This window comes from Myxocyprinus asiaticus, chromosome 42, assembly GCF_019703515.2.
Source record: "Myxocyprinus asiaticus isolate MX2 ecotype Aquarium Trade chromosome 42, UBuf_Myxa_2, whole genome shotgun sequence".
NCBI classification, from domain to species: Eukaryota; Metazoa; Chordata; class Actinopteri; order Cypriniformes; family Catostomidae; genus Myxocyprinus; species Myxocyprinus asiaticus.
Window position 1 is genome coordinate 10387486 of NC_059385.1, and position 26224 is coordinate 10413709.

Below are 26224 nucleotides of genomic sequence, written 5' to 3' on the forward strand. Positions count from 1 at the left end.
TTTTGTAAAATAAATTGTAAAATTACACAGTAAATTGATAAAAAACTGTGGAGACTGTGAAACAGCATCAAGGCAAACGATTATTAGTCACTTGATTTAATAATCAATTTAATAAATTAATAATCATTTAATAGTGATTACACAATTAATAACATTAGCGTAAGTGAACAGATCTGTTTATAACGTCTTATAACACTCATTTTGAAGCTGTGAACGGTTTATGTTATGTTGTTGTGTATCGCTTTTATTATGACATGTATCAACACATAAATTAATGACCATTCAGTTATTATCTTAAATTTACCTTGGAGTAAATGTAGGTGTTGTTGCAGATGTTATATGTTAATTTGGGAATGAGGGCTGACAAAGTATAATCCATAACATGCTCTTCTCTGGATTTATTTAAAGATTATTTTAAAAAAGAAAGAAAAACACTGCGGGTATCCTCTCTGGGTAACTCGTGTCACTATTACAAATGACCCGGCAACAAAGTGTTTGACATTTTTTTTTATTATGACAAAATCGTGCTCAAACACACATTACTTCCATAGGCTGTCATGGAAAATAGCAAACGCATGTCAGAGTAATGGCGGCAGGGCAACAGTTGCTAAGACAGGATTGGTCAGAAGCACTTTTAAGGTGAGGCTTAGCAAAGGGTCAATTCCAAGTGGATATCATTCACTGTTTAGGAGTCAACTGAGAATACTTTCATTATCCCTTATTATCAATACAACTGACACACAAACATTTAAAATGTTTGTCTCTAGTGTAAAAAAAGAAGGGTATAATCAGAGTATTTGTTACTCCTGGAGTGACATCAGGAGAGGTGCATACCTTTGCATCGATCTTTTTGAAAGTTGGATCATCTTCATCCACCTCAAAATAGATTTCTGTTGTGGTGATTGACAACGTCCCCCTAGCGACGATCACAGGAGCAACAAGCTGGGCCGGCGTGCTCAAAACCACTGGACCTGAAAGAAACCATGCCACAGATTGAGAGTATTTGCCTTTAAAATCTCTGGCACAAAGGATTAGTGGAAATCATGAGATTAATTTTAGATTTAATAATATCTTTAAGTTTCAAGACCTACAAAGTTCAAGAGAATGAAACAACTCTTTGAACATAAAAAGTGTTTGAGTCATGATCTTGTAAGTACATTAAAATGAATGCATCTAATTGAGTAGGGAAGCATTTTGGAAAACCAAAACATTGAGGAAAAAAAGCTTATCAGTTGAATTAAATAATGATTACATTAGTATAACATGTTAAACACAGTCAACGGCTCATTACTATAATGAATAAGTGGCTACTTTGATAAATGTTGATTGGTTAATTAAGTGATTCAGACATTCAATGTCAAAATCAGTTGTAGCACTTAAGCTCATAAGCACACTCTTATGCAGATTCAGATGAGAGCTGCATCAGTAGGCAGGGGGTTGGAACTGGTTTGGACTAACACTAATTAGCATATTCGTTTACTGAAGGACCGAACTTGCCTCTTGAGATAAATACTCTCGGACGAAAAGCCACTAGGAATAAAGTACAGTTGCATACAGTACATTAACACATGCATAAACAATGCATCAAAGAACTACCACAAATCAAAGAGCACACAAATGGTTTCTACATAAACAGCCAGGATGACACTGTTGGTAGAAGTTGCCATTTGGCTCACTTACAATGGGATTTAAAAGGAGGCCGGTTGTGAATGGGTTAAAAAAGACTAACGGCCTAATACAACAAGTGCACCAGAGAAGCAAAATACCTGCAAGGTTGTCTATCTCTTTTTCCTGCAGCAGACTGACGGTATCGTCGTCTCCTTCCAGCATGAGTTCTGTCTCAGGGTTCTGACTGACCACCGAATGGCTACGGAATGACTTCTTTGACTTCACCCCCTCTTCTTCCTCGGTGCCTGCTATTGCAAAAAATACAATTACGACTCTACACAGTATCTGCAATTTATTTATTTTTTACATTGTTTATTTAGTTTTTTAGTTAGTACATATTCTCCACAAGTATGAAAAGAATGTACATAAAAATTAATCTGTAACAAAATAACTAGGGCTGTCAATCGATTATTTAAAAAAAAAAATCAAATTGATAATACATGATATGCCAACTAATTAATCGAATTAATCACAATTAATCGCGTATATGAATACGTGCAGAGAAGGGCCCCTAAATAATAATTAAATATATATTTATCAATTAATATAAATATTACATACATTATACATAATATAATTTAGACAATTAAAATGCACTACATTATGGTGGCAGATGAGTAAAGCATTGATAAGACAATACAAAAAGTAGCTTTAGAAGGCTACTTCTGTGTTTGACTGCAAGAACACACTCATCTTGTGCTGTCGCTAGTATCAAGCGATAATATGATAATTAATCGTACTGAATTAACGTGTTAATCGACAGCCCTAAAAGTAACACAATAATAATTTAAATAAATACACAAAATAAATAATATGTAAAAAGAAATTAAAAAAATCAGGAGTACAAGTCAAAGCAAATATAATATCACCAGTACTTGCTTTTTAATTAGCATGAATTCTTAAGAAAATTCCTGCCGTTACATTTACATTTTAGTAATTAAAAATTACATAATATCTGCAAGCAATGTTGCAAAAAGAGTGTTGCATATGTGTATAAAGTGTGGAAAAAAGTCAGTTTAAAATAAAGTTTCTGAGTATATGATAAAAGATTAATTCGGGCACTGTAAATCAGTTTGAGATGTAATGTTTGCAGCTGACCGTATTCCTCTAGGGGTTTGAGTGACACATCTGAGTGGGTGGAGCCAAAGGCATTGCGTACGAATCTCCGCCTCCTGCGCAGGTCATCCTCCCAGTAGTCCAAACGCCAGAAATCGTGCAGCTGACTGAGAAAGAAAAGAAAGCAGATAGATCGTTGGAACAAAGGCATCTTAGACCAGAATTATGATGATGGTATTCATATAGTGGTAATAAAGCAATAAACCACAGAGGTATGAAGATTATATTGTTGCCTTGGAGTTGAAAAAGTGAGATGTTAGAAACAGAAACAGTTTCTCACTTTAAATTTCATAAATGAGTAGATTCTTTTAGTGGAAATTGTGAGAGTACCTCTGTGACATGGTGCCCCACGCTCCATGCTTATTGGTCAGAATGTTGAGGATCTTCTGTTTCAGCTGGTTTGCGGTCACGTGATCTCTGTGCTTGGCGGCACTGATCAGGTGGTCACACATTTTTTCTTCCTCCCTTCTGTCTGCAGCGTACTGTGCACAGTTTGACTAGAGAAAAAAGGGGAAGGGAAGTTAAACAATGACCGCATGATACATGACACACAGATCCAGAGAGACGGACAAACCGACCTCAAACTCTGCATGTTTATGTACGTCCTCTGCTCTCTGCCTGTTGAGGATAAATTCGGCTTCATTGGCGACTCGGACAATGTGATCCTTCATGGCGTGACACAGAAGTCTGAAACAAGCAAACCTCACCATTACTTATAAGACATCAACAGCCTTTTTTCTTATATTAACAAAATTCTGGCAATGATTACTCTAAGCGGTGTTCATACAGAGTGCGTTGTAGGGTGTTATCATGCTAAACAGATGTCTTTTGTGTTTTTTAGATGCCGAGTCAAGTCAAAATGAACTTGTTGAGACACCTGTGTTCTCTTTTTTTTAGCACAAGAATGGGTACAGTCTGAATGCCCTCATTATGAACATCTAATATATTGCACCCATCTATTAGATATGACATAGTTCAAATCTTGAAGTAAGGGTTTTGGGATGAACCTGCTGGAAAGACAGCAGAGTAGGATTATAGATGGGTATTAATGAGTATGTTTTTACCTCCCCTCGTTAATGAGCTCGATGAAAGCAAGCCCTGCATTCTTCTGTATGGAGTTCTGCCACTCCTGAAACAACAGCAAAAGAAAATCACTATAGCACTAAACATCACACAGTTCATTCCGGTTCTCTGTAGACAAGTGGTCCTCAAAGAGTGCTGACATTTTTTATTACAGCAATAGAACTCTTCAATGTTGTTATTTAGAACAACACAACAAAAATACAGTATTTCACAGCAAAAAGACAGTATTTGTGTATTTTTCAGTTTGGATGGTATCACCGCTTAATGTGGTTGCTGAAGGGATGTACTGCTGATCTTTCTGATTGGCTCTTTGCCGCATAAGCGAGGGTGATTATTGAGGGAGAGAGACAGAATGCACTTAGCATCATCTGCAGATGCTTCTAGAAGGACACATCACAGACAGCTCCCATTACCTTCTACTTCCTGCCAATCAATATTCAGGGTACAGTTTCATCCCCTGAGCCGCTAATGGAGGCCCAGAGCTTCAGTAATACTATATGTGCTGATGGGAATCAGAGGGAGGAGGGGAGAGGAGGAACAGAGGGCATCAAACACTGGATGGGACACTGCTACATCCCAAAGCTACTGGTGGGGACTCCAACTCTGAAGTCAGAGGAAGATTATTGACATTTACAAAGGGAAAGGACTTTATTTGGGGTTCAATGAGGTTCAGTTGGGTTTTAGTATAAGATACTGACATTCAGATGTAACTGGATGGCTGATAATTCTTTTTCAGATATTTGTTTAGTGGTAAAAGAAGTGGCGCCTTCATGGTTGAAACAAATTTCACCTCAAGTGGACCAAGAGTAGAGCTTAGAAAATATGGAGCACATTAGTGGATTTTCTTGGAGCAGTGTCTTCTAAAAGGTAAGTTAAAATTCTTCTCTAAAATGTGTAAATTATCGCATCCTGGCTGTATGGTAAAGGAGGAAGGTCTTGATGGGGATGCAAGAACTAGATGCAACGGAAAAGATCCAGTGTCCAGCTGCTGGGGGTGGTGGCAGGGAGACGTCCCTGACCACTGCCCCAACACCAGGAGATGTTCCGGGATGAATGGGGCAAAATATCTGTGATGGGTAGCTCCAGGCTGATGACCCCGTAGCTGGATGACTGACGGCACCAGCGGAAGTGCGGCAGGCAATAATGGCCAGCAGGTTTAGACAATTACCTGTACATCTGATTAGGCCATTAAATAAACATGAGTAATAATTATAAATTAGTTAAATTCTGTAAAATCGTTTTAGATGGATTATAGCTTGTCAGGCTGCAAGAAAATTGACAATGTCAATTTCCCAAAAGTATTTCATGTCACATATAAATTCAGATGAAACCAATGGGAATGCTTTCAGAAGCTTAAAAATTAAAGTTAAGAGGCAATTGTTGGAAGCTAAGGAGAGTTAATTTAACAGTGATGCTTCAGTAACACCACTGGTCTGCTGCATACTGAAGGGTGGGTCTGAAATCGAATCCTGTTAAGATACACCACTTCATAAAGACCTGCAAGGGAGGCTCAAGAGATTGAAGAAATGTTGCAACATTGCGGCACTGACTTTTCCCATGATTTGAAGGTGTTGGAATGCAGTTTCAATGCTTTTTTTATTGTATTTGCAGTTTATGAAACTTGAAATATGAATGTAGCCTCTGCTGCATCAATTATGTAGAGGAAAGAAAAGAGTGAACGTTGGTGGCTCCATCTTTATGCAATTTGCTAGAAGTTTGAAGGAAAAAGGGTAAAAAATAAACAGGAAATTCAAAATGAATTACAGTATACACATAGAGAAACCTCACCTGTGAGCACAACAGCATTACAAGCTCAACTACTGATGTGCTGGACTTCATACACACTAAACCTGTAGTGAGACATCAACAGAAAACAGACTTTAGCATAAACCTGTCTAATAGATATGAATAAAAAAAAAAAAACATACATTAGCCTATGATAAAATTACACAACTTAATTGTGAAAACTATTCTCTAATTAACATGCAGAAAGTTCTGCTTTAATTAAACAACAAAAATAATCAGACAAACATTAAACTGTGAGGAACTCGAGACAAGGCGAGAGCACAGACATTAAAGCCTTACAGGACACAGGGTAGGGGGAGAGAGATGGAGAGTGACAAAGAGTGACAGAGTGAGTGAGAGAGAGAGAATTCAAGAAGAAGGGTGAAGAAGAAAGGAAGGAAATATTAGGAGACGGAAGACGGTGGTGAACAAGAAGCAAATGTGAATCCTTCTAAAACTAGGTTCACACTGATTCAGGATAGTCACCAAAAATTTTAATACTGTCATTATTTACTCACCCTTCTGTCGTCACAAATCTGTTACTTTTTTCTTCCATGGAACGCAAGAGGAGACATTCTGAAAAATGCTACTGTTTTTTTTTTTTGTTTAATCCATATACTAAAGTGAATGGTGACTGGGTCTGTCAGTCCCTAACCATTGTGCCCAACTTCTTTTGACAAACAGGTACAAGTACAGTACAAATGGGTGAATAAATGATTACAGAATTTTCATTTTTGGGTGATTTTTGGGTGAACTAGCCTTTTGAAACACTTCCTCAGCATGCAGTACTTTCTTCTGTTCCTTTCTGTATTTTTCAATCGTCGGTTAATCCTAAACATCTCTCCTGTTCTCATACCTGCTCTGGGTCCATGCACTTGCACAAGTGTGTTATGAGGCAGCCAGTGGACACACACACAGCAGACAGTGAGGGACTCCATAGAGACACCAGGTAGAGAGGAAAAGGAGCACTATACAGCACCTGTACCTTCTATGAGCAACTCCTGCCCATGACTGCCCAGCAGAGTCCGCGAAAGGAAGGGTGCGAAATCCACAAAGATCTCCCTCAGCAAGGGGGCCACCTTCTCCAGAGCCCGTTCAAGTTTAGTGGTGATACTGCGAGTCAGAAAAAAAATCAGACAGAGAGAGAGAAAAGAAAGTACAGTCAGCTCTGAAGTCCCATAACAACGTACCAGCTTCAAAAGCACAGTTCCCTTTCAACACCAGTTGGTTAGAATGTAACAAGGTCTATGGCATTACTACTGGATGAAAGACATCCTATAGGAATGTAACCACAGGGAGGCAGAGAAAGAGCAAATGGTTACGAATCACATCACTTCTATGTGCCACTGCGCTTGGCTACAAGCTGTGTTAACCTGCGCCAAGACTAAACTGGATGCAAACAAGACCAGACTAGGGTGAATGTGAAAGGTTTGATTGTGAATCCAGTGTGATGAAAAGAAGGAATGAGTTTATGAGAAATGATGTCTCTACTGTTGTTATCTAGAAAAAGTAAGCAAGCAGGGTTGATTCTGTCATGTTCACTATATTTGTTTTAATTTTCTTTTATTTGTGTATTTAATTTAGTAATGTCTATGTTACGAAAATTAGCTGATGACTGTGACACATGTCCTAACCAGGTACAACAAGTTTCCAACATCAATAAATGTTTCCATTGAAAAAAAAAAGTATTTAATATTTATGTTGAAAGCATAACATAAATTGCGCACATTTATTATTCTTAAACGTTATCCATTTTTTCAATTACTCAAAATATTTATTTTATTTTTTTTACATTTAGCTGATTTAAGTTGACTAGTTTAGCTTTGTCCAACTCGTAATTAAGTAGTAAACTTTGTTATTCCGTTATGCCGTGACTACAGCATAAGTACATAGCTATGTGGAGCAGAACGCTTTCCATTGATTTCTGTCTTTTCCACTTACTCTAATAATTTTTTATTAATTTTAATTTTCGAAATTCAGCTGATACAAGTATACTTTATACGTTTTTGACTAGTAAAAACAGTTCAACTTTGTTGAACGCGTCATTATTGTAATTCCGATATCATGTGAATGCAGCATAAATACATAGCTATGTGGAGCAGAATGTTATCCGTTGTTTTCTTGCTTTTTCCAATTGCTCTGATGATTTTATTTTATTTGTCTAAATTTAGCTTATACAAGTGTACTGTAGAAGTTTCCACTAATAAAACTGTTAAACTTTGCCAAATGTATAATTAAGTTTTATTAGTCTATACTTCTACAGTATACCTGTATCAGCTAGTTTTAGACAAATAAAACACAAATTCATTAAGAGTAATTGGAAAAAGCCAGAAAACAACATGAATGCAGAATAAAAACATATCTATCTGGGGCAAGATTTTGGACCAATGAAATTTTATTTTGGGCACGGCTATCCAGTGCGACACAACGAAAAATATAAAACATGCAAACAAAAAAATATTTCATCACACGTAGCTTGTTGCACCTTATTTAGGACAAAAACTCAAATGTACTACAACTGGACACGTGAAACCTTACTGCATCATACCTGCTTAGGACACAATGTAAATATGACTGAACAGACAGAATCAAATCTGGCAGAACTGTTAAGAATGAAAGCAGCAGTGGTGGTGGTGTAGCTGGCCAGCTAGAAAACTTACAACCACCAGCAGGGAAACAAGAATGAGAAAAGACAGAGGAAAAAAGAGGAGAAGGGTATGTTAAGCTGGTAGCGCTGGGTTAGGGGGGCCAGTTCAAGCTTCCTTGCCTAAGAAACTGTCCTGCATCTCTGGGGGCTGTTTGGAATCCTGTCAGCGAACTAAAGGATTTGAGTTCTGGAGGCGTCAGCCTGGTTCGCAGTGGACACTGGTCCACTTCACAAAAGGCACTGCAATACAAATGGGCACAAACAGACAGTAATGACTGTACAGGTATTTACTGGAGCATTATGGTGTGATATAAACCCTGTATATTTCTCTGTGCCAAATCATGGATTATTATTAAGCCCCAAAGCTACAATTCATGCATAGAAACACAAAGAAAAACAAACAAAAAGAATAAATGAATTCTGTTGTATTCAATCATAAAATAGAAGCACCCATCTATCCATAGCAGGAAATGGACCATTTATTAACAGTACCTCAAAGAGTCTAGAAGGAAACTTGTTACTGTGGTGTGTGATGGTTACAAAGACAGACAGATAGATACAGCAAAGGACGGAGAAGATACAGATGTTAGAGATATATAGAAAAGGTAGAAATGGATTATAGAAAGCCGTGGGAGGGAGGCTGCAAAGAGGGAAATAGCAAAGGAAGTGAGGTCAGAATGGATGATTTTGGATTTCAAGTTTGTGGATAATAAGATGGAAAAATGAATGAAGGACAGATGGATAAAGAGAGCAGATGATATGAAACATGAATGTGTGTACCTCATGTTTTCCACTGTATCTTCAGGCATAGGTGCAACAGTTTGCACCGCTGGGAGGTTTTTACTTGTGGCACCGTTCACAAAGCTGGATGAGGAGGAGGAGGAGGAAGAGGCGGAGTCAGTGGCACCTGTGAACCATAACAGGAAGACACTTTAGAACAGAGTACAAGGGGCCGTTCACATCAAACGCATTCCTGCGCTAAAAAAGTTAGACAAAGTGCAACGAATGCAACAGAAAGCAGGTGTCTCGAGAATTAATTTTTGTAATTCAATTCCTACTTTAAATGTGTATGCACATCAAAATAAACGCAAAGTATGACTACTGAAATGCTCAGGAAGTCTGACCTGTTGTGTTGATCATGCTTTTAGGCGTTGCTGTGGCAGCAGCAAAGATATTGGGCGTGCTTCCTGATGAGGGTACTCCACTAGTGGTGGGTGTACCTACTGTGTTCACAGCCAGGCTTCCTGGAGGAGGCTTCTTAACAGGCACCACCACACTCCTGTGAGTACACAAACACACAAAAACAAATTTCTTGACTACAGTATATAAAAAATATTCTTTATATAAAGTACATCCAAAATCAAACCCATGTATACACCCCAAATCAAATCCTTATATAATATACCTAGAATTAAACCATTTATATATGCCCAAATTAAAGCCTTGAAATCTTGAAAACATTAATAACCCGAATCAAACCCTTTACATGCCCAAATCACACAAAAACAAACCATTTTATATAACCAAAATCAATCAAGCTTTTATATCCCAAATCAAACCCTTACGCATACCCTAAATATTTACAATATTTATAAACAAACCCTTATAAATACCCTAAACAAAAAACCTATTTAACACAAACAAACCTTTATATCTATCCTAAACTGAACCCCTATATATATACCCCAAACAAAACCCTTATATATACCCTAAACAAAAACCCTATTTAACCCAAACAAACCTTTCTATATATATATATATATATATATATATATATATATATATATATATATATATATATATATATATATATATCTATCTATCCTAAACAAAACCCCTATATAATGTATACCCTAAATAAAGCCCCTATATATATTCCAAAACAAACCCAAATCAGGCCCTTATATATGCCAAATAATAACCCTTTTATACCCTTAGATATACCTCAAAATCTAACTCAAATGTGCACCACAAATCAGTTCCATTACTATCTGGGTCCATGGTGTTGTCAAACTAATTCAGCCCACCCAGGGTGAAAAAGGAGCGTCTGATAAAATATTCACCTGTCCTGATGAATTATTAACACTTAAGGAGCTCATGAAAGATGAACAGGATAATCTTATGTATATTTTATTCATCAGGTTCACTTAATTGGGAAGAACAAAGGGGATTGATGTTCGGAGGGGCTTTAGTTTGTATTGTGGCGCTCCACTTGATCCCACACACTCAGTCAGTCAGTCTCCTGAGCCATGAGCACAAACGGCACAGAGCCACCAGCAAGCAGCTGAGCGGTAATGAGAGCTACATTTGAGAAATGGACCGCATAAAGAATGAGGGGAACATACGCTCTTGAGCTGAGGAATCAAATCTGTCTCACTGTTACAGTCAGATAGATGGGATTCTGAATAAAAGGGAGTGCAGGAGTTCTTGACCTCATTTGTACTCAGTGTGCTTCAACAGGCCACATGTAAGTTTAACAACACTGATTCATAATTGAGTCTTTAATTTAATGTCAATATGTCTATGTTTCATTTTCACCATAGGAAAGTAAAAATTCTTCACTAATGAGTTCTAAGGCCTCGAACCAATCCAAACCAGCTCCAAGATCACATTACAATATATTACAATGTTGTTCAAATATGTCCATGGCATATAGCTACAACATTCCTTACTACTAACCAAGATGTTACATGTAATTTATCTTTTTCATTTATTGTGTTATTATGATGTGCTAGACACTTCCCCTACCTGTCAAACGAATGGAACTGCATGGGCAACATGGCTGCAGCTTCCCTCTTCAGGGCAGGGTCTGGGTGGTATGGCTGGGGTTCAGGCCCCACCTCCACCCCTTCCACCGGCGCTGCCACCAAGCTCTTCAGGATCTCCTTCACGTTGATTCCCTTGCTCCCTTGATGGCTGATGCTGGAGATTGACGCAGCCGGTTTCAGAACCTCTACGCCAGGAGGTGACTCCAGCAGGGATTCACGAGACTTCCTAACCTCTGAGGACAACGTGCAGAGCAACTCGCTCATGGAGTCCGGACCTCCTCCTGAGTTTCCGCCCCCACCTCCAGTGTCTCCACCCAGCTCTGAACCATTGAGGGTGCCGGCAACCTGCTCCTCCCCGATGCCAGAGTCAGTGTGAGGCAGAGAGCCCTCCAGGTGAAGATCTTCCAGAGGTGTGGCGGCCTGACGGTCTCCACGGAAACCATCTGAGAAGGAGGACGGGTTTTCTGCAATGCACACATATAAAATACTAGTCAAAAGTTTGGACACACCTACTCATTCTTTATTATTATGATTTTCCACATTTTTAAAATAAAAGTAAATTCATAAAAACAATTTAATTAACACAAGTGGAAATATGAAAATTATGAACAGGGTGCCCATTTTTTATGACAAAACTTTAGACTTAGACTAAACTTTACTTTAGACAAGAGCAATATTTAGCTGATGAAGTATTTCAATCATTATAGACATTTCTATTTCTTTCCAGCCATTTTCCAGGCCAGGGAATTGTAAAATTTTAAACTTCCAGGTTATCCAATGACTGTGGGAACCCTGTGGTAACCCTTTCAATGAAGTCCATATTAATAATGCATAATAAAAGCATTATAATGCATTCATTATGTCTAATAATACACCTTATACAATATGTTACAACATCTCATACTGTAACTACATAATACATCATACTTGTAACTACAGTTATAATATATAATACTTAACCTATTCATTGTTATAGCAAGAGTATAATGCATTATAACACGATCAACATCTAATTTTATCCACAGAAGTAATAATGTAGAATATACACTCACTGACCACTTTATAAGTTACACATGTACACCTATTTATTAATGCGATAATCTAATCAGCCAATTGTGTGGCAGCAGTGCAATGCATAAAACCATGCACATACGGGTCAGGAGCTTCAATTAATCTTCACAACAACCATCAGAATGGGGAAAAAATGTTATCACAGTGATTTCAGCCTTGGCATGATTTTTGGTTTCTGTCAGCCAAGAACAGAAACCTGAGGCTGCAGTGACCATCTGTGTACCTCAGCAGATATCGAGATTCATCAGACCAGGCTATGTTTTTCCAGTCTTTAACTGGCCAGTTTTGGTGAGCCTGTGCCCACTGCAGCCTCAGCTTTCTGCTCTTGGCTGACAGAAGTGGAACCCAACGTGGTCTTCTGCTTTTGTAGCCCATTCGCCTCAAAGTTTGACGTGTTGTGCATTCTGAGATGTAATTCTGCTCACTACAATTGTACAGAGGGGTTATCAGAGTTACCGTAGCCTTTCTGTCAGCTCGAACCAGTCTGGCCATTCTCCATTGACTTCTCACATCAACAAGGCGTTTCTGTCCGCAGAACTGCCGCTCACTGGATGTTTATTGTTTTTTGCACCATTCTGAGTAAACTCTAGAGACTGTTGTGCGTGAAAATCCCAGGAGATCAGCAGTTACTGAAATACTCAAACCAGCCCATCTGGTACCAACAATCATGCCATGGTCAAAATCACTGAGATCACATTTTTACCATTTCTGATGGTTGATGTGAACATGAACTGAAGTTCCTGACCTGTATCTGGATGATTTAATGCATTGCACTGCTGTCACATGATTGGCTGAGTAGATAATGGCATGAATAAGCAGATGAACAGTACTTAATGAAGTTGTTGGTGAGTGTATATATAAGTGCTGTCATGCAAATGCAGCATAGTGTCAACAGCCATAAGGCTTTATCATGTGATCATAAACCATTATTTGTTGTCTAACACATAATGTTTGATCATTAATCATTACAGAGCTGCTCCAATAACAGTTCCGTCGGGCTCACTGCAGTGTGTCTGCAGTGAAATTCCTTCTCACTGGAATATAAAATTAATATCGCACTCAGATAAATCTTTGCAATAACGTCTTGCATGTTTAAGTTGATGAAATCCTCTCTGTGGGGAATGATGTCCCATTTCAGCTCAGACTATAGCAGAGATAATCAGAGACAAATTAAGAACAGTCAGAGCGGAAGGTGTTCGACTGCAGACTGATGAATACTTATTAGCTCTGGTGGTGTGTGCAAGTGGTAAGTGACTAAAAATACACGTCTATTTAGTGCAAACAAGGTTGTAGATGTGCATACATACACGCACACTCATAAGGACACTTCAGATTAATTTTTATTTCAGGGAGGAGGGTAAGCTTGTAACCTGTACTGGTGGGTGAATTAATCTCTTGTCGGATGCTTCTTCCTGATAGGCTGCTGGACCTGCCAATCTCCCGCTGCGGTTCCAGGATGTCACGGTACTTGGATACCATAAGGACAGAGATGAAGTAGACCACGGCCAGAGCCAAGAACTGAGCCTGTTTACTATCATCCTATTTAACACAAACAGCATGGTTTACAATCATTCACTTCATGTTAATGCACAACTGTTTTAAGCGTTTTGTTTATGTGAGTGTCTCACCACATCTCTGAAGACGACAGCTCGGAGACGATTAATATCCACATCCTGCAGCAGTCTGTCCGGGTCTTTGATGGGGGACAGGTTACGAGGGACATTCTGTATGACCGTCTAGAGTAAAAAAAGAGAGAGAGAGAAAAAACCCAGCATAAACCTCCCGTTTATTCAATCACCCTTATATTGTTCCAAACCTGCATAAGTTTATTTTTTCCGTGGAACTCAAAAGTTGGTGTTTGGCATAATGTTAGCCTCAGTCACCATTCACTGCATCTTTTTTTTTTTTTTTTATGAAAGCAAATGGTGACTGAGGCTAACATTCTGCCTAACATCTTTTTCTTTGCTCCTTGGAAGAATGAAAGCCATGAGGGTGAGTAAATAATGAGAGAATGATCATTTTTAAATGAACTATCCTTTTAAGAGACTCTTTATGCAGCAAATGTTTTGGATTTGATTCTTCATGAGGTAAGATGTGCTTTAAGAATGACCAGTGCATGAGATGTTGGTTGATATTATGTGAAGACTATATATTACTCTGCAATATTAATATAACATTTACATTTAATAATAATTATCATTAGGGGGCCTGGGTAGCTCAGTGGTAAAGACGCTGGCTACCACCCCTGGAGTTTGCTAGTTTGAATCCCAGGGCGTGCTGAGTGACTCCAGCCAGGTCTCCTAAGCAACCAAATTGGCCCGGTTGCTAGGGAGGGTAGATTCACATGGGGTAACCTCCTCGTGATCGCTATAATGTGGTTTGTTCTCAGTGGGGCACGTGGTGAGTTGAGCGTGGTTGCCGCGGTGGATGGCGTGAAGCCTCCACACACTATGTCTCCGTGGCAACGCGCTCAACAAGCCACATGATAAGATGCACGGGTTGACAATCTCAGACGTGGAGGCAACTGGGATTCGTCCTCCACCATCCGGACTGAGGCGAATCACTACGTGACCACGAGGACTTAAAAAGCACATTGGGAATTGGGCATTCCAAATTGGGAGAAAAAAAATAAATACAAAAAAATCATTATCATTTTTATCTATATATAACCAAACCTTTCCCAAGCTCGAGGACACTTGATATTATGTGTGATAGCAGAGACTTTGTAGGTGATAATAATTTTTTAAGATTACTTACAAAGTGTTCATATGTGTTTTGATGCTTTTTGCATGTGCATATTTGTGTGCTCTCTTGTGTTTGTACAGGTTTGTGAGTGTAACCTTGCTGGCAGCCACTGCAGTCTGTAGGTTCTCCTGGGTCTTGCTGATTGGCAGTGAGGTTTTGCTGCCCCTCTCTCTCTGTCTCTGCCTGCACTCCAGACAGTTCCTCACCGCTACACAACACACTGAGAGGAGAAAAACAGATATACTAAAACTCTGAGATTCACATTATTTGCGTTACTCCTCTTTAAAGTGATGTATGTAGTTGCTTCTTTGTTTAAATACTTCCTCCAATCCCAGTTTAATGTGCAGAGTAAACTATTGGTAGTTCGACTTCCTGAAGAATGTAAACTCTGTGGCTTTGAGGCGCTACGTTTGTTTAAGTGGTTCCATGACCCCGTTTACACCTGCTATAAATGTACGTTTCAGGTGATCCAATCACAAGTGGTCAGCATTAAATACAGGTGTAAACAGGGTGCAAAACGTTTTGTGATCGGATCCCAAAAACCACATACAGAGGTAGTCAAAAAGCATGTGACCACATTGCATTTGAAGTGTAAACACTAATCCGGAATGCGTCCCGGACATAAGTGAAGCACCACCCCTCATCTGTCAATCAACCGCTGCACTAAAACAAGAGTTTAAACTTAAAAGGAAATAACTGAACGGAAAATTTGCAGGGACACAGACGAGAAGCACGGAGATCTGAAGCTCTGTTTTGTTACGTTTGTGCTTAGATTTCATTTCAACTACATCAGGGAGAAACAGCACGCCGGTTTTATTTGCACTTTCTTTGTCTTTAATTATTTTTTTTGCGGTTTATTATCATGCAATAGCACACTGACATAGTGATTGATGTATGTCGTCATGAATCAGAGACCCTCCCCTCGAAATCAGATCACAAGTGGTCACAGGAGATGCATTTGAATGACCAGGTATAAACAGTGATATTCTCGCCAGACCACATGTGATCGGATCACTCAAGACGCATCTTAATACCAGTTGTAAACGGGGTCTATGTGTCAAATTCTTAACTAATGGTGTGAGTTTGGGGCTGGACGACCCACTAATCTAACAATATTAATCTGTTTCGTAAGGAATTTGTTTGGAAACAATAATTATTTTGAAAGACACTGTGACGAGGAGGAGGGCATGGCCGGGCCGTGATGGAGCATGGCCAGCGCTGAATCAGCTGATCAGCAGGAGAGCGAGACAAGGGGCAGCTGGAGACACCGGTTAGAGAGAGAGAGAGACGCATGCGGCCGTGCTGCATGTGTGTGTTTGTTTTATGTTTTTTTAAGTTGATTATTACATTAAAAGTTACGTTTACTGTTCAGCCGGTTCCCGCCTCCTCCTTGCCCATCGTTTACCTGTTACAGTGGTGCCGAAACCCGGGAAGGAGGAGGGATGCGCTGTTGCGGAGTCCTTGCCGCTGCCATCTGCCAGGGGAGCAGCCACGGCCGTCTGCCTGGGGATAGAGGGGTCGCTGCTGGCCGCAGAGAGCTGGAGGAACCGCAGCTGTCTGCCGAGAAGAGGAGGAGCAGTTCCGTCCGCCAGGGGCCAGAGGTCCCGCTGCCGACCACCAGAGGGCAGTGAAGCGGTTGAGGACCGGGCGACAGCGTGTCCGGGAGCCGGCGAGCAAGTTCTTCTCTCACTCCACTCTCTCTCGGTGTGTCTCCGCTCGCCCTTTCTCTCTCCCCACGCCTCCCCTCATCTCTCCCCCCAAGGTTCACAGGAGGCGGGTGAGCCACCAGCTGACAGAATGGCCGGAAGGGAAGCGTCTCAGACCGCAGACCGGTGGCACCCCGGCCTGAATTGGGCGGGGAGGAGTGTGATGAGGTGGAGGGCGTGGCCGGGCCGTGATGGAGCACAGCAGGCGCTGAATCAGCTGATCAGCAGGAGAGCAAGATAAGGGGCAGCTGGAGACGCAGTTTCAAGAGAGAGAGAGACGCACACGGCCGCGCTGCATGTGTGTGTTTATTTTATGTTGTTTTAAGTTGACTTTTACATGAAAAATTATGTTTACTGTTCAGCCGGTTCCCGCCTCCTCCTTGCCCGTCCTTTAACTGTTACAGACACATTTAAAATTGCTAATATAGATAATTGGACTAGAGACCTCATACACACACACCTAATCGTAGGCACTGGCGCATTAGTCCTCCAGAGGACATGTTCTTCTCAGCTTCAATCTCACTGAAATTGAGAGAACTGGCAAACACCAACACGTCCACCATGGCCATGAGCCTGCTGAGAAACGTGACTGCCGTCTCTGAGGACATGCCCTGGGTCGCTTCCACATTCTCAAGCTCCGTCTATGAGACACACACATAGGATGAAAGTCCACAAGTTTAGAAACCTATCCTAATAAATATGTAATATAAAAACACAAACACAAAAAGACTGACACACAGAGTAATGTTAAAGGGATAGTTCACCCAAACATGAAAATTCTCTCATCATTTACTCACCCTCATGCCATCCAAGATGTTTATGACTTTCTTCTGCTGAACATAAAGTGTTTTAGAAGAATATTTCAATTCTGTAGGTCCATATAATGAAAGTGAATGGGGTACCATTCCAAAAAGCACATAAAGGCAGCTCCAAAATGCACATAAAGGCAGCATAAATGTAATCCATAAGACTCCAGTGGTTATATCCATACAATTGAAGTCATGACTTTACATACACTTAGGTTGAAGTCATTTAAACTAATTTTTTAACCACTCCACAGATTTCATATTAGCAAACTATAGTTTTGGCAAGTTGTTTAGGACTAGATCTACTTTATGCATGACACAAGTAATTTTTCCAACAATTGTTTACAGACAGATTGTTTCACTTTTAATTGACTATATCACAATTCCAGTGGGTCAGAAGTTTACATTCACTAAGTTAACTGTGCCTTTAAGCAGCTTGGAAAATTCCAGAAAATGATGTCAAGCCTTTAGGCAATTAGCTTCTGATAGGAGGTGTACTGAATTTGAGGTGTACCTGTTAATGTATTTTAAGGCCTACCATCAAACTCAGTGCCTCTTTGCTTGACATCATGGGAAAATCAAAATAAATCAGCCAAAAAATTGTGGAAATCCACAAGTCTGGGGAATTCTTGGGAGCCATTTCCAAACACCTGAAGGTACCACGTTCATCTGTACAAACAATATTACGCAAGTATAAACACCATGGGACCACGCAGCCATCATACCGCTCAGGAAGGAGATGCATTCTGTCTCCTAGAGATGAATGTAATTTGGTGTGAAAAGTGAAAATCAATCCCAGAACAACAGCAAAGGACCATGTGAAGATGCTGGAGGAAACAGGTAAACAAGTATCTATATCCACAGTAAACGAGTCCTATATCGGCATAACCTGAAAGGCTGCTCAGCAAGGAAGAAGTCAAAGCTCCAAAACTGCCATAAAAAAGCCAGACTACAGTTTGCAAGTGCACATGGGGACAAAGATCTTACTTTTTGGAGAAATGTCCTCTGGTCTAATGAAACAAAAATTGAACTGTTTGGCCATAATGACCATCGTTATGTTTGGAGGAAAAAGGGTGAGACTTGCAAGCCGAAGAACACCATCCCAACTGTGAAGCATCATGAGGAAGGAAAATTATGTGGATATATTGAAGCAACATCTCAAGACATCAGCCAGGAAGTTAAAGCTCGGTCGCAAATGGGTCTTCCAAATGGACAATAACCCCAAAAATACCTCCAAAGTTGTGGCAAAATGGCTTAAGGACAACAAAGTCCTTGACCTCAATCCGATAGAAAATTTGTGGGCAGAACTGAAAAAGCGTGCGTGAGCAAGGAGGCCTACAAACCTGACTCAGTTACACCAGTTCTGTCTGGAGGGATGGGCCAACATTCCAGCAACTTATTGTGAGAAGCTTGTGGAAGGCTACCCAAAATGTTTGACCCAAGTTAAACAATTTAAAGGCAATGCTATCAAATACTAACAAAGTATATGTAAACTTCTGACCCACTGAGAATGTGATGAAAGAAATTAAAGCTGAAATAAATCATTCTCTCTACTATTCTGACATTTCACATTCTTAAAATAAAGTAGTGTTCCTAACTGACCTAAGACAGGGAATGTTTTCTACGATTAAATGTCAGGAATTGTGAAAAACTGAGTTTAAATTTATTTGGCTAAGGTGTATGTAAACTGTATCTTTTGAAGCAATATGATAGGTGTGGGTAAGTCCTTTTTCACTATAAATTCTCCTCCCTGCCCAGTACGTGGCGATATGCACGAAGAATGCAAATCTCCAAAAATAAAAGAAGAATGTGAAAGTGAAAGTGGAGATTGATAGTAAAAAAGGATTTAATTATTGATCTGTTTCTCATCCACACCTATACTGCTTCTGAAGATATGTATTTAACCACTGGAGTCTTGTGAATTACTTTAATGTTGCCTTTATGTGCTTTTGGAGCTTCAAAATGTTGGTACCCATTCACTTGCATTGTATGGACCTACAGAGCTGAGATATTCTTCTAAAATCCTCATTTGCATTCAGCAGAAGAAAGAAAGTCATATACATCTGACATGGCATGAAGGTGAGTAAATAATAAGATAATTTTCATTTTTTGGGTGAACCATCCCTTTTTCACTTGTAAAATAAAATGTGAGACACAAACAAATGTGTGATGTTGGCAATAATGCCAGTCTGACTTTATATGATAAAAGAAACATGCCTTTCTCAAACACATTTAACAATCTGTGACATGAAGGGAAGGATACTGTGAAACAGACGAAATTCTCCTCACAGAAGTTACTGTGCCCAAACTAGAGTGATAATCTTTGTCGAGTGAGCAGGCGCTGTTACAGTGTCTTGTGCTCCCGATCATTACAGTGGTTATCAAGAGAACTCTTCACCATTTTGCAGCATCAATATCAAATGTTCTACAGAATTCTATGGTATATCAAAAGAAAAAAAAAAATCCTATATTTTGTGAAGCTTTCAGTTCAAAGCTTAAATTTCACAGCCTTTTAGAGAGAGCTCCCACTGCGATCTGTTGAAATGTAGGAATCTTCAAACAGGGCAAATATGCTTTCAAACTCTTTAGAAAGCCTCTTCCTCTCTTTTGAAGAGGTTTTGAACAGACTATGTGGTAGAGAAAATTTCTGATCAATGTTGTGATCAATCTTAAAAGGATAGTTCACACAGGATGAACATCTCCTTTTGTGTACAACAGAAGAAATAAATCCATACAGGTTTGGAACAACATGAGGGAGAGTAAATGATGACAGTATTTTCATTTCTGGCTGAACTATCACTTTAAAACTAGAAGCATAGTGATAGCCTAGAAAGCCACATTATTCCATTTAAGCTGACCACAGTTGAGTGCTGAACATAATGTTATTGATGTTGAAAACTGGGAACATGCTTGTTGCTAGGTGACAAAACAGTGGTGGCTAGGGGTCACACAGCAGTGGATTGTGGGTATTTATAGGTGTGACATCTCTGACCCACCTCCTGCCTGGAGCCAGAGCTTCCTGGCAGGCTATTAATTTCACAGCTTTTTGCCCCTTTCTGTAAGCAAGAGCCCCCACGTGTCTTTATGACCAACACAGAGGGGAACAAATGAGGTTGACATTTAATAGAACCCCTTATTAATTGACCAGCAGAGCCAGGGGGCACAGCATAGCAGCACAGTGCATGTTAATTTATTGAATGCAATGTATTATCAGTATCTGTGTGTATGTTTGTCATGGATAAAATATGAGGATGAAACGCAAACATATCTGGAGGTGGAATAAGCTTTATATCTATTTTTATCATATCTGATTTTTAAACTAATCTTATTGAGCATGTTACAGATGCATATTGATTGCACTACATAAATAATGTCAGACTTTGTTTATATTGAAAATATGTACTATTTAAATATGACAGAATATGAGAATAAATAAGGCATTGATTTTAAATGGGCAATACATTCTAATCTAAAGACACTGGTATCATAATGTAGCATTAAAAAAAAAAAACAAGTCAGTGAATGTTAGAGAAGAATAAATAAAGTGGAACTTACAGGGTTTGCACTAACCTTAGAACTCTGTGCATGCAAAAGACAAAAAAACACATATAGGAGAAAGAAACAAAGAGAATTAGAGGGAAGATAGGGAGAGAATTATTGAGATTAGGAGGGAATACAGAAAATATTAAACAACACAAAGAGACAGTTATAAAATAACAATGTCAGTAAACAGAGGCTTTAGATAAAGTTATAAGAATTATAGCAGAAATAAAATAGGTTAGGTTGCGAGTAAGATGCCAAAAAATATGGCTTATGCTAATATTTAAGGCAGATCTCAGAGTAAGAACACTGATCGTGGATCAGATTTGCCATCTGCAGCACTCAAGGACAAAAATACTTTGCAGGCAAAAGTACCGATTTGGAGTTAGCAATCTTCCTTTGAGATGTTGGTGTCATTCATCTTACTGTTCATAAATGTACATAAGATGAGATCTGCACTGTCGCCAAAATTTATTACACAGATATTTAGAATCTAGTGGAAACTTTTTTCCAACCTTACTAACTAGGTTTGAACCGAGATCACCCATATTTAGAAGTTAGTTCCCATTACAGCCCTTCCAACCATCGAAAGAATAATGGACCTCTTTAAAGTACTTTTAATAATTCAAAGATGTTGTCCTGATGTGCATAGGCACTAGAGGGCGCTCATGTGCCACTTACAGATGGAGAGGTGGCAGCAGAGAGCAGAGGCAGGATCCCACCACAAGCAATGATGATGTTATCAACCATCTGGGAAATTAGGTGGATGGTGTTGTGGACAAATATAATGTTCTCGTTACTGTTTACGAAGTCCATGACCGATTTCGTAGAGTGGCTGAGAAAAAGAGAGAACAAAGGAAAACAGGAGTGAAGTGAGACAGTGTAAAACTTCAAGAGCATGTTTAGCAGTGAGAAACAAAACATGTCTGTCAAGCAAGACAAAAATGTGATGAAAATTTGACGAAAGCACATGATTACCTTAACGATTAGTATATGTACTTTAAGCGTACATCCAGAGGTAACAAATACCCTCGTCTCGGCCTAGACCATGAACTGCCTGTCTGGCTGTCTGATGCATTTTGTACGTTAAAAATGGCAAGCTCTTATCTGATTGGTTGGCTTTAAGCAACTTCCAGGGTTCAGGTGCATAAGTCAGTCTCTGTAAACACTTGGATTTGCCAAAGTTTGCCAGGTTAGTGCCATCAAATCTTTCCAAGATACATTCCCAAGAGTTTTGTACGAGGCTCTTAGTAGCAATTAAACTACACATCCACAAGCAGAATTGTATATACTGCTTTGTTTACTCTGACATAATCTGTTCTTTTCACTTTTTGGACCAACAGAAATTCTGATCACAATGTCTACACACATTTCTGTTAATTTCTTTCCTTATAGCTGACTGCAAACAGAAACTGCAGTGCATTTACTGTATTCAAACAATTTATTTCATAGTGGTCTAATATTGTACTATCAACTTTTTCACCACAACCACCCCTAAACAGCACATAAAACAAAAACCGTGGTTGGTTGCTTTATATGTTAGTCAGATGGCCTCTTTCTGTTATAGTGAGCGGTTGTTGGCCAGAATACACGGCAAATTTGACCAGAATTTATGTCGATAGTCAAAAGTCTGGAATGTGAAGTTACAAATTCCCATACCTCCTCCACATGTGTACATCGCTCTCCAGGGCAAACAGCAGATCAGTGAGAAGGCGCTGATGCATGGAGGACCACTTGAATTCTGGGATCCTGAACATAGTGGTGCGAGGGCCGGGGCTGAACTGCCGCCGCTGTTCCTCTGTCATTGGCATGCCTCGGAAACCAAGATCCACACGAAGATCCCTCTCCATCTGACCCGACATGCGGCCATGAAGAGCCTGCAGGAGAACACCCATTCATTTCTGAATCTTTGCAATCCACTTGATTGTTTGTTTGCTCACTTTTACATCAATCCGTTCATTAATTCTTTCTGCTTCTAAACCAGATTGTATGGTTCAGATTGTTTTGTTGGTAGATTGACTTAAAGGGTTGGGTCATTCCAATATAACTATATAACTTTTTCCCTCAGTGGATAACAAAAGATGTTAGCTACAACATTATTATTCGTATAAAATCTTTGCTGCTGCAGCAGCTCTCAAATAACATTTGCATAAATTCAAATATATTGCCATAAGACACATCACACCAAGTTTTAAGTCAGTAATGACAAATGCCATTGGTTCTCGCATGCGTCATAGCTGAACACTATGTGCCAGTTTGAATATGCAGAAGTGCAAATAAGATTTCAGAACTACGGCAAAGTGTAAGCTTTTCAGCGAATAATGATTTCAATTTTGGTATCCTCAATTGAAATATAGTGTGTAAGTCCCATTTGCTTTCCTTTTATGGAAAAGAGCAGCCTGTATGTTCTGCCTGAAAGCTAGGCTATACTTCGGTTTTCCATATGCCGTTCTGTCTCGTGGATTGTTCAGTGCTAAGCATTTCAAAGTATAGTCTTTTGACCACAAGCACTTACAGATGCGTTCAACACATGCGCACTATGACTGCTTTGTGATACTCTTTAAGCAGAGTCAAAGGAAGGCATTTGGGTCGACAATGCATAAAGATAATGCTGTCCGCATGGCTGGAAAAACGTGGCTGCACACAGACAGTCAGCGCATACTGTGCTCATGATGAAATTTGTGTCATGCACACTGCCTGCGACACGTAACGATACACAGAAACACCTAAAGGTGAGTCAATGATAACAGAATTTTCATTTATGGGTGAACTATACTTTTAATATTTTCAAGTGCTACCATTTGTGGACATAATAATATGCAACATTGATAACAAATCAAATCAAAGAGAATGAATGAGTTGCACCTGTGTGGTGGCTGTCGTCTGAATTTTCTTCATCTCTTTGTCCTTTCCATCGTCGGACCTCTCTGTGTCTGAGATGGTACTGGCGGCATCGACTCCACTCTTCCCTGCTCGGGCATCCCCTACCTCTTGCTCCAAACACTCTGCTGTCCTGGCTGCAGCCTGGGACTCAGCCTCAGCCAATGTGCTGATGTCTACCAGGGAGCTCTCTAGCTTAAACCCATGATCCTCTGGGAGTCCACTTGGGGTTTGGACCAAGTCTGAACCACAAGAGGTCATGTGGGCCAAAAGGCTAAGGTCGTCACTGGCACTCGATATGTGTGGAGTGGTAGGACAAGGGGGTTGTTCCGGGCTGGGCAGCACTAGTGGTTCTGTTGATGCCAGTGAAGGTAGCAGCTTCTCGTCCACCTTGGGGAACAAGAAGCCATTGTTGCTGGGAACGCTATCCTTCTCATCTGCAAGTGTGATCAGAGGGCCTAGATTTCCATCATCTTCGGTAAGACCTACGACACTTTCTTCACCTTTAGGGACGAGGCTTCCGTTGAGCTTGTGAACTGCGGCACAGTAGGCGCTGTCCAAAAGCGAGTCGACCTCTACCAGGGGTCCGTTCTCCATGCCTCCCCCTCCTACCAGAACTTCCGGGGACAGATCCAGATCATCCAACTTGACCTCCGTAGCCTCTACCTTCTCCGCTTTGATATCCACAAGCAAGTCGTGGACTTCCACCCGAACCCCTGCTGCTGACCGCTCAGCATCCCCTTCAGGGCCTTTGGCCTCAGCTAGTAGGTTTCTGGAGTCTGCATTCTCTCCGTAGTCTGCCTCGCTCTCTGGCGTTTGTGTCTGAGACGTGTCATCAATCTCACGGATCTCCAGGTTTCCGTTGACAGTGGCAGGTTGGGCGGAGAGGCCAGAGATAGTGCTGACAGAACCTTTCTTACCTTTCTTTATGTTCTCCTCTTCCTGTCGCTGGTATTCCTCATACATCTTTGCGAGGTACTCCTTGTGCGCCTCATAGGTCACCTTAAGAGTCAGAGTCATGTTTTAAGACATTTAATCTACAGTGGGCTCCAAAAGTCAGAGCCCACAAGTGAAAATGCTTCTATTTTGCATGTTTGATAAATGATAGAATCCGCATAACAATATGAGTGAACAGTTGAATTGGAAAATTAACATGAATTTAGAAGTTTAGTATTTGTATGTCACCATTTTGTTTTATTGTTTAGCTGACATGGACAAGTTTGTATAAAACCTGAAGATTTATGTTTTCCCAGCATGATTTGAAACAATAGGTTATGTATGCTTCAATGGAAACTTTTGTATAAAGTGACCTTTGTATAAAGTGGTTAAGATAGTCAATGTCATAAACTTGGTTACATTTGATTAGTGACCTAGAAAGAACGCAGAATCGTAAATATTTCATATTAATTTTACATTACTACAATTCTTTGTTTAAACAAATTAAAATTCCTAAAAACTTATTTCCAGGTTAAAATTGGATTTTGAATTACAGATTTTCAATGTGGTCTTAAATTCCACACTGTATTTTTATAGCATTGTATTAGTTTTTTTTAACCTTTTCATCTATGCCATTAGATGGATTCCATTCCATCATTAGAACAGTTTTAAAAACACTTTCAGTTTGACCAGTGTTAGATGCTATTACTGTTAACATTGTCACCTTTTTCACTTTTACTTGGAAATAAGAAGTGTATTAAACCATTTCAACTGATATTAGGAAACGAAATATACCAAGTAACAGGCTAAGTGTGGCGGATTGGATTGCACTAACCTTGGAGTGGGCGATGGAGAGAGTGTCCACCCACACGCGCCAGCCTCCCCACTCATACTTGATGGCGTGGTACAGCAGGATGCGGAAAATGTTGTAGACCATTTCGGTGATCTTCTGCTCCTCCGGGTTCTTTGGGTTAATGTAGCCCAGAGAGAACATCCAGTCCTGCCACACTGAGCACTGCAGCAAACACCTACACACATATTACAACACAATTGTGTAATTTTGGATGCAATTAGCCAATTAATCACTCAAGCAGTGTGTAATTGAGGTAAAATATCTGCCTAAAATTCAAAATGGAACAAACTACTTTTTGCATACTGAGCATGCAGTATACACTAAATACTGCAATAGTATGTGAAACAGTATGCATTTTGCCACATGAAAATTTCAAACAGAAGTATGCTTCATTGTTGTCACATGACCTCAGTACCTCTGTATGTTTAATTCTGCAAGGGCCACCACTTGAATTTATAGGGCTTGGGACAAAATCGAAAAAAAAAAACGGTGGGCCCCACAGACTCGCAGTGTAGAAACGTGTTTAATAGGCCCCCTTGTCACAGGGCCAGGGCAACGTTTCAGGATGTGTGCCCACTGATGACAGCCTTGTTTCCGCAAGCGGCATCCACTTATCTCAA

The 26224-nt window shown here is 39.9% G+C and overlaps 2 protein-coding genes across 21 annotated transcripts in view; one reads left to right on the plus strand and one right to left on the minus strand.

Moving 5' to 3' along the window:
* LOC127432392 (spartin-like) overlaps positions 1–26224 on the plus strand; it is a 471452-nt gene that overhangs the window by 99192 nt on the left and 346036 nt on the right. The gene's annotated exons all lie outside the window — the stretch shown is intronic.
* LOC127432386 (neurobeachin-like) overlaps positions 1–26224 on the minus strand; it is a 169098-nt gene that overhangs the window by 19298 nt on the left and 123576 nt on the right. For 2 of the 20 annotated variants that reach the window (XM_051683386.1, XM_051683382.1), the window contains exons 21-41: positions 25587–25779; positions 23801–24817; positions 22595–22812; positions 21617–21770; positions 20951–20974; positions 17050–17230; positions 14979–15103; positions 13767–13874; positions 13509–13677; positions 11048–11531; positions 9424–9578; positions 9080–9206; positions 8420–8539; positions 6632–6765; positions 5656–5717; positions 3849–3913; positions 3363–3471; positions 3115–3281; positions 2767–2891; positions 1767–1916; positions 835–971 (exon numbers count right to left, since the gene is read on the minus strand). In XM_051683386.1, coding sequence (XP_051539346.1) covers positions 835–971; positions 1767–1916; positions 2767–2891; positions 3115–3281; positions 3363–3471; positions 3849–3913; positions 5656–5717; positions 6632–6765; positions 8420–8539; positions 9080–9206; positions 9424–9578; positions 11048–11531; positions 13509–13677; positions 13767–13874; positions 14979–15103; positions 17050–17230; positions 20951–20974; positions 21617–21770; positions 22595–22812; positions 23801–24817; positions 25587–25779 — 4024 coding nt within the window. Of the gene's footprint in view, positions 1–834; positions 972–1766; positions 1917–2766; positions 2892–3114; positions 3282–3362; positions 3472–3848; positions 3914–5655; positions 5718–6631; positions 6766–8419; positions 8540–9079; positions 9207–9423; positions 9579–11047; positions 11532–13508; positions 13678–13766; positions 13875–14978; positions 15104–17049; positions 17231–20391; positions 20476–20950; positions 20975–21616; positions 21771–22594; positions 22813–23800; positions 24818–25586; positions 25780–26224 lie in introns of all 20 variants that reach the window. The other 18 variants (XM_051683393.1, XM_051683391.1, XM_051683392.1 and 15 more) reach the window with 15 other exon arrangements.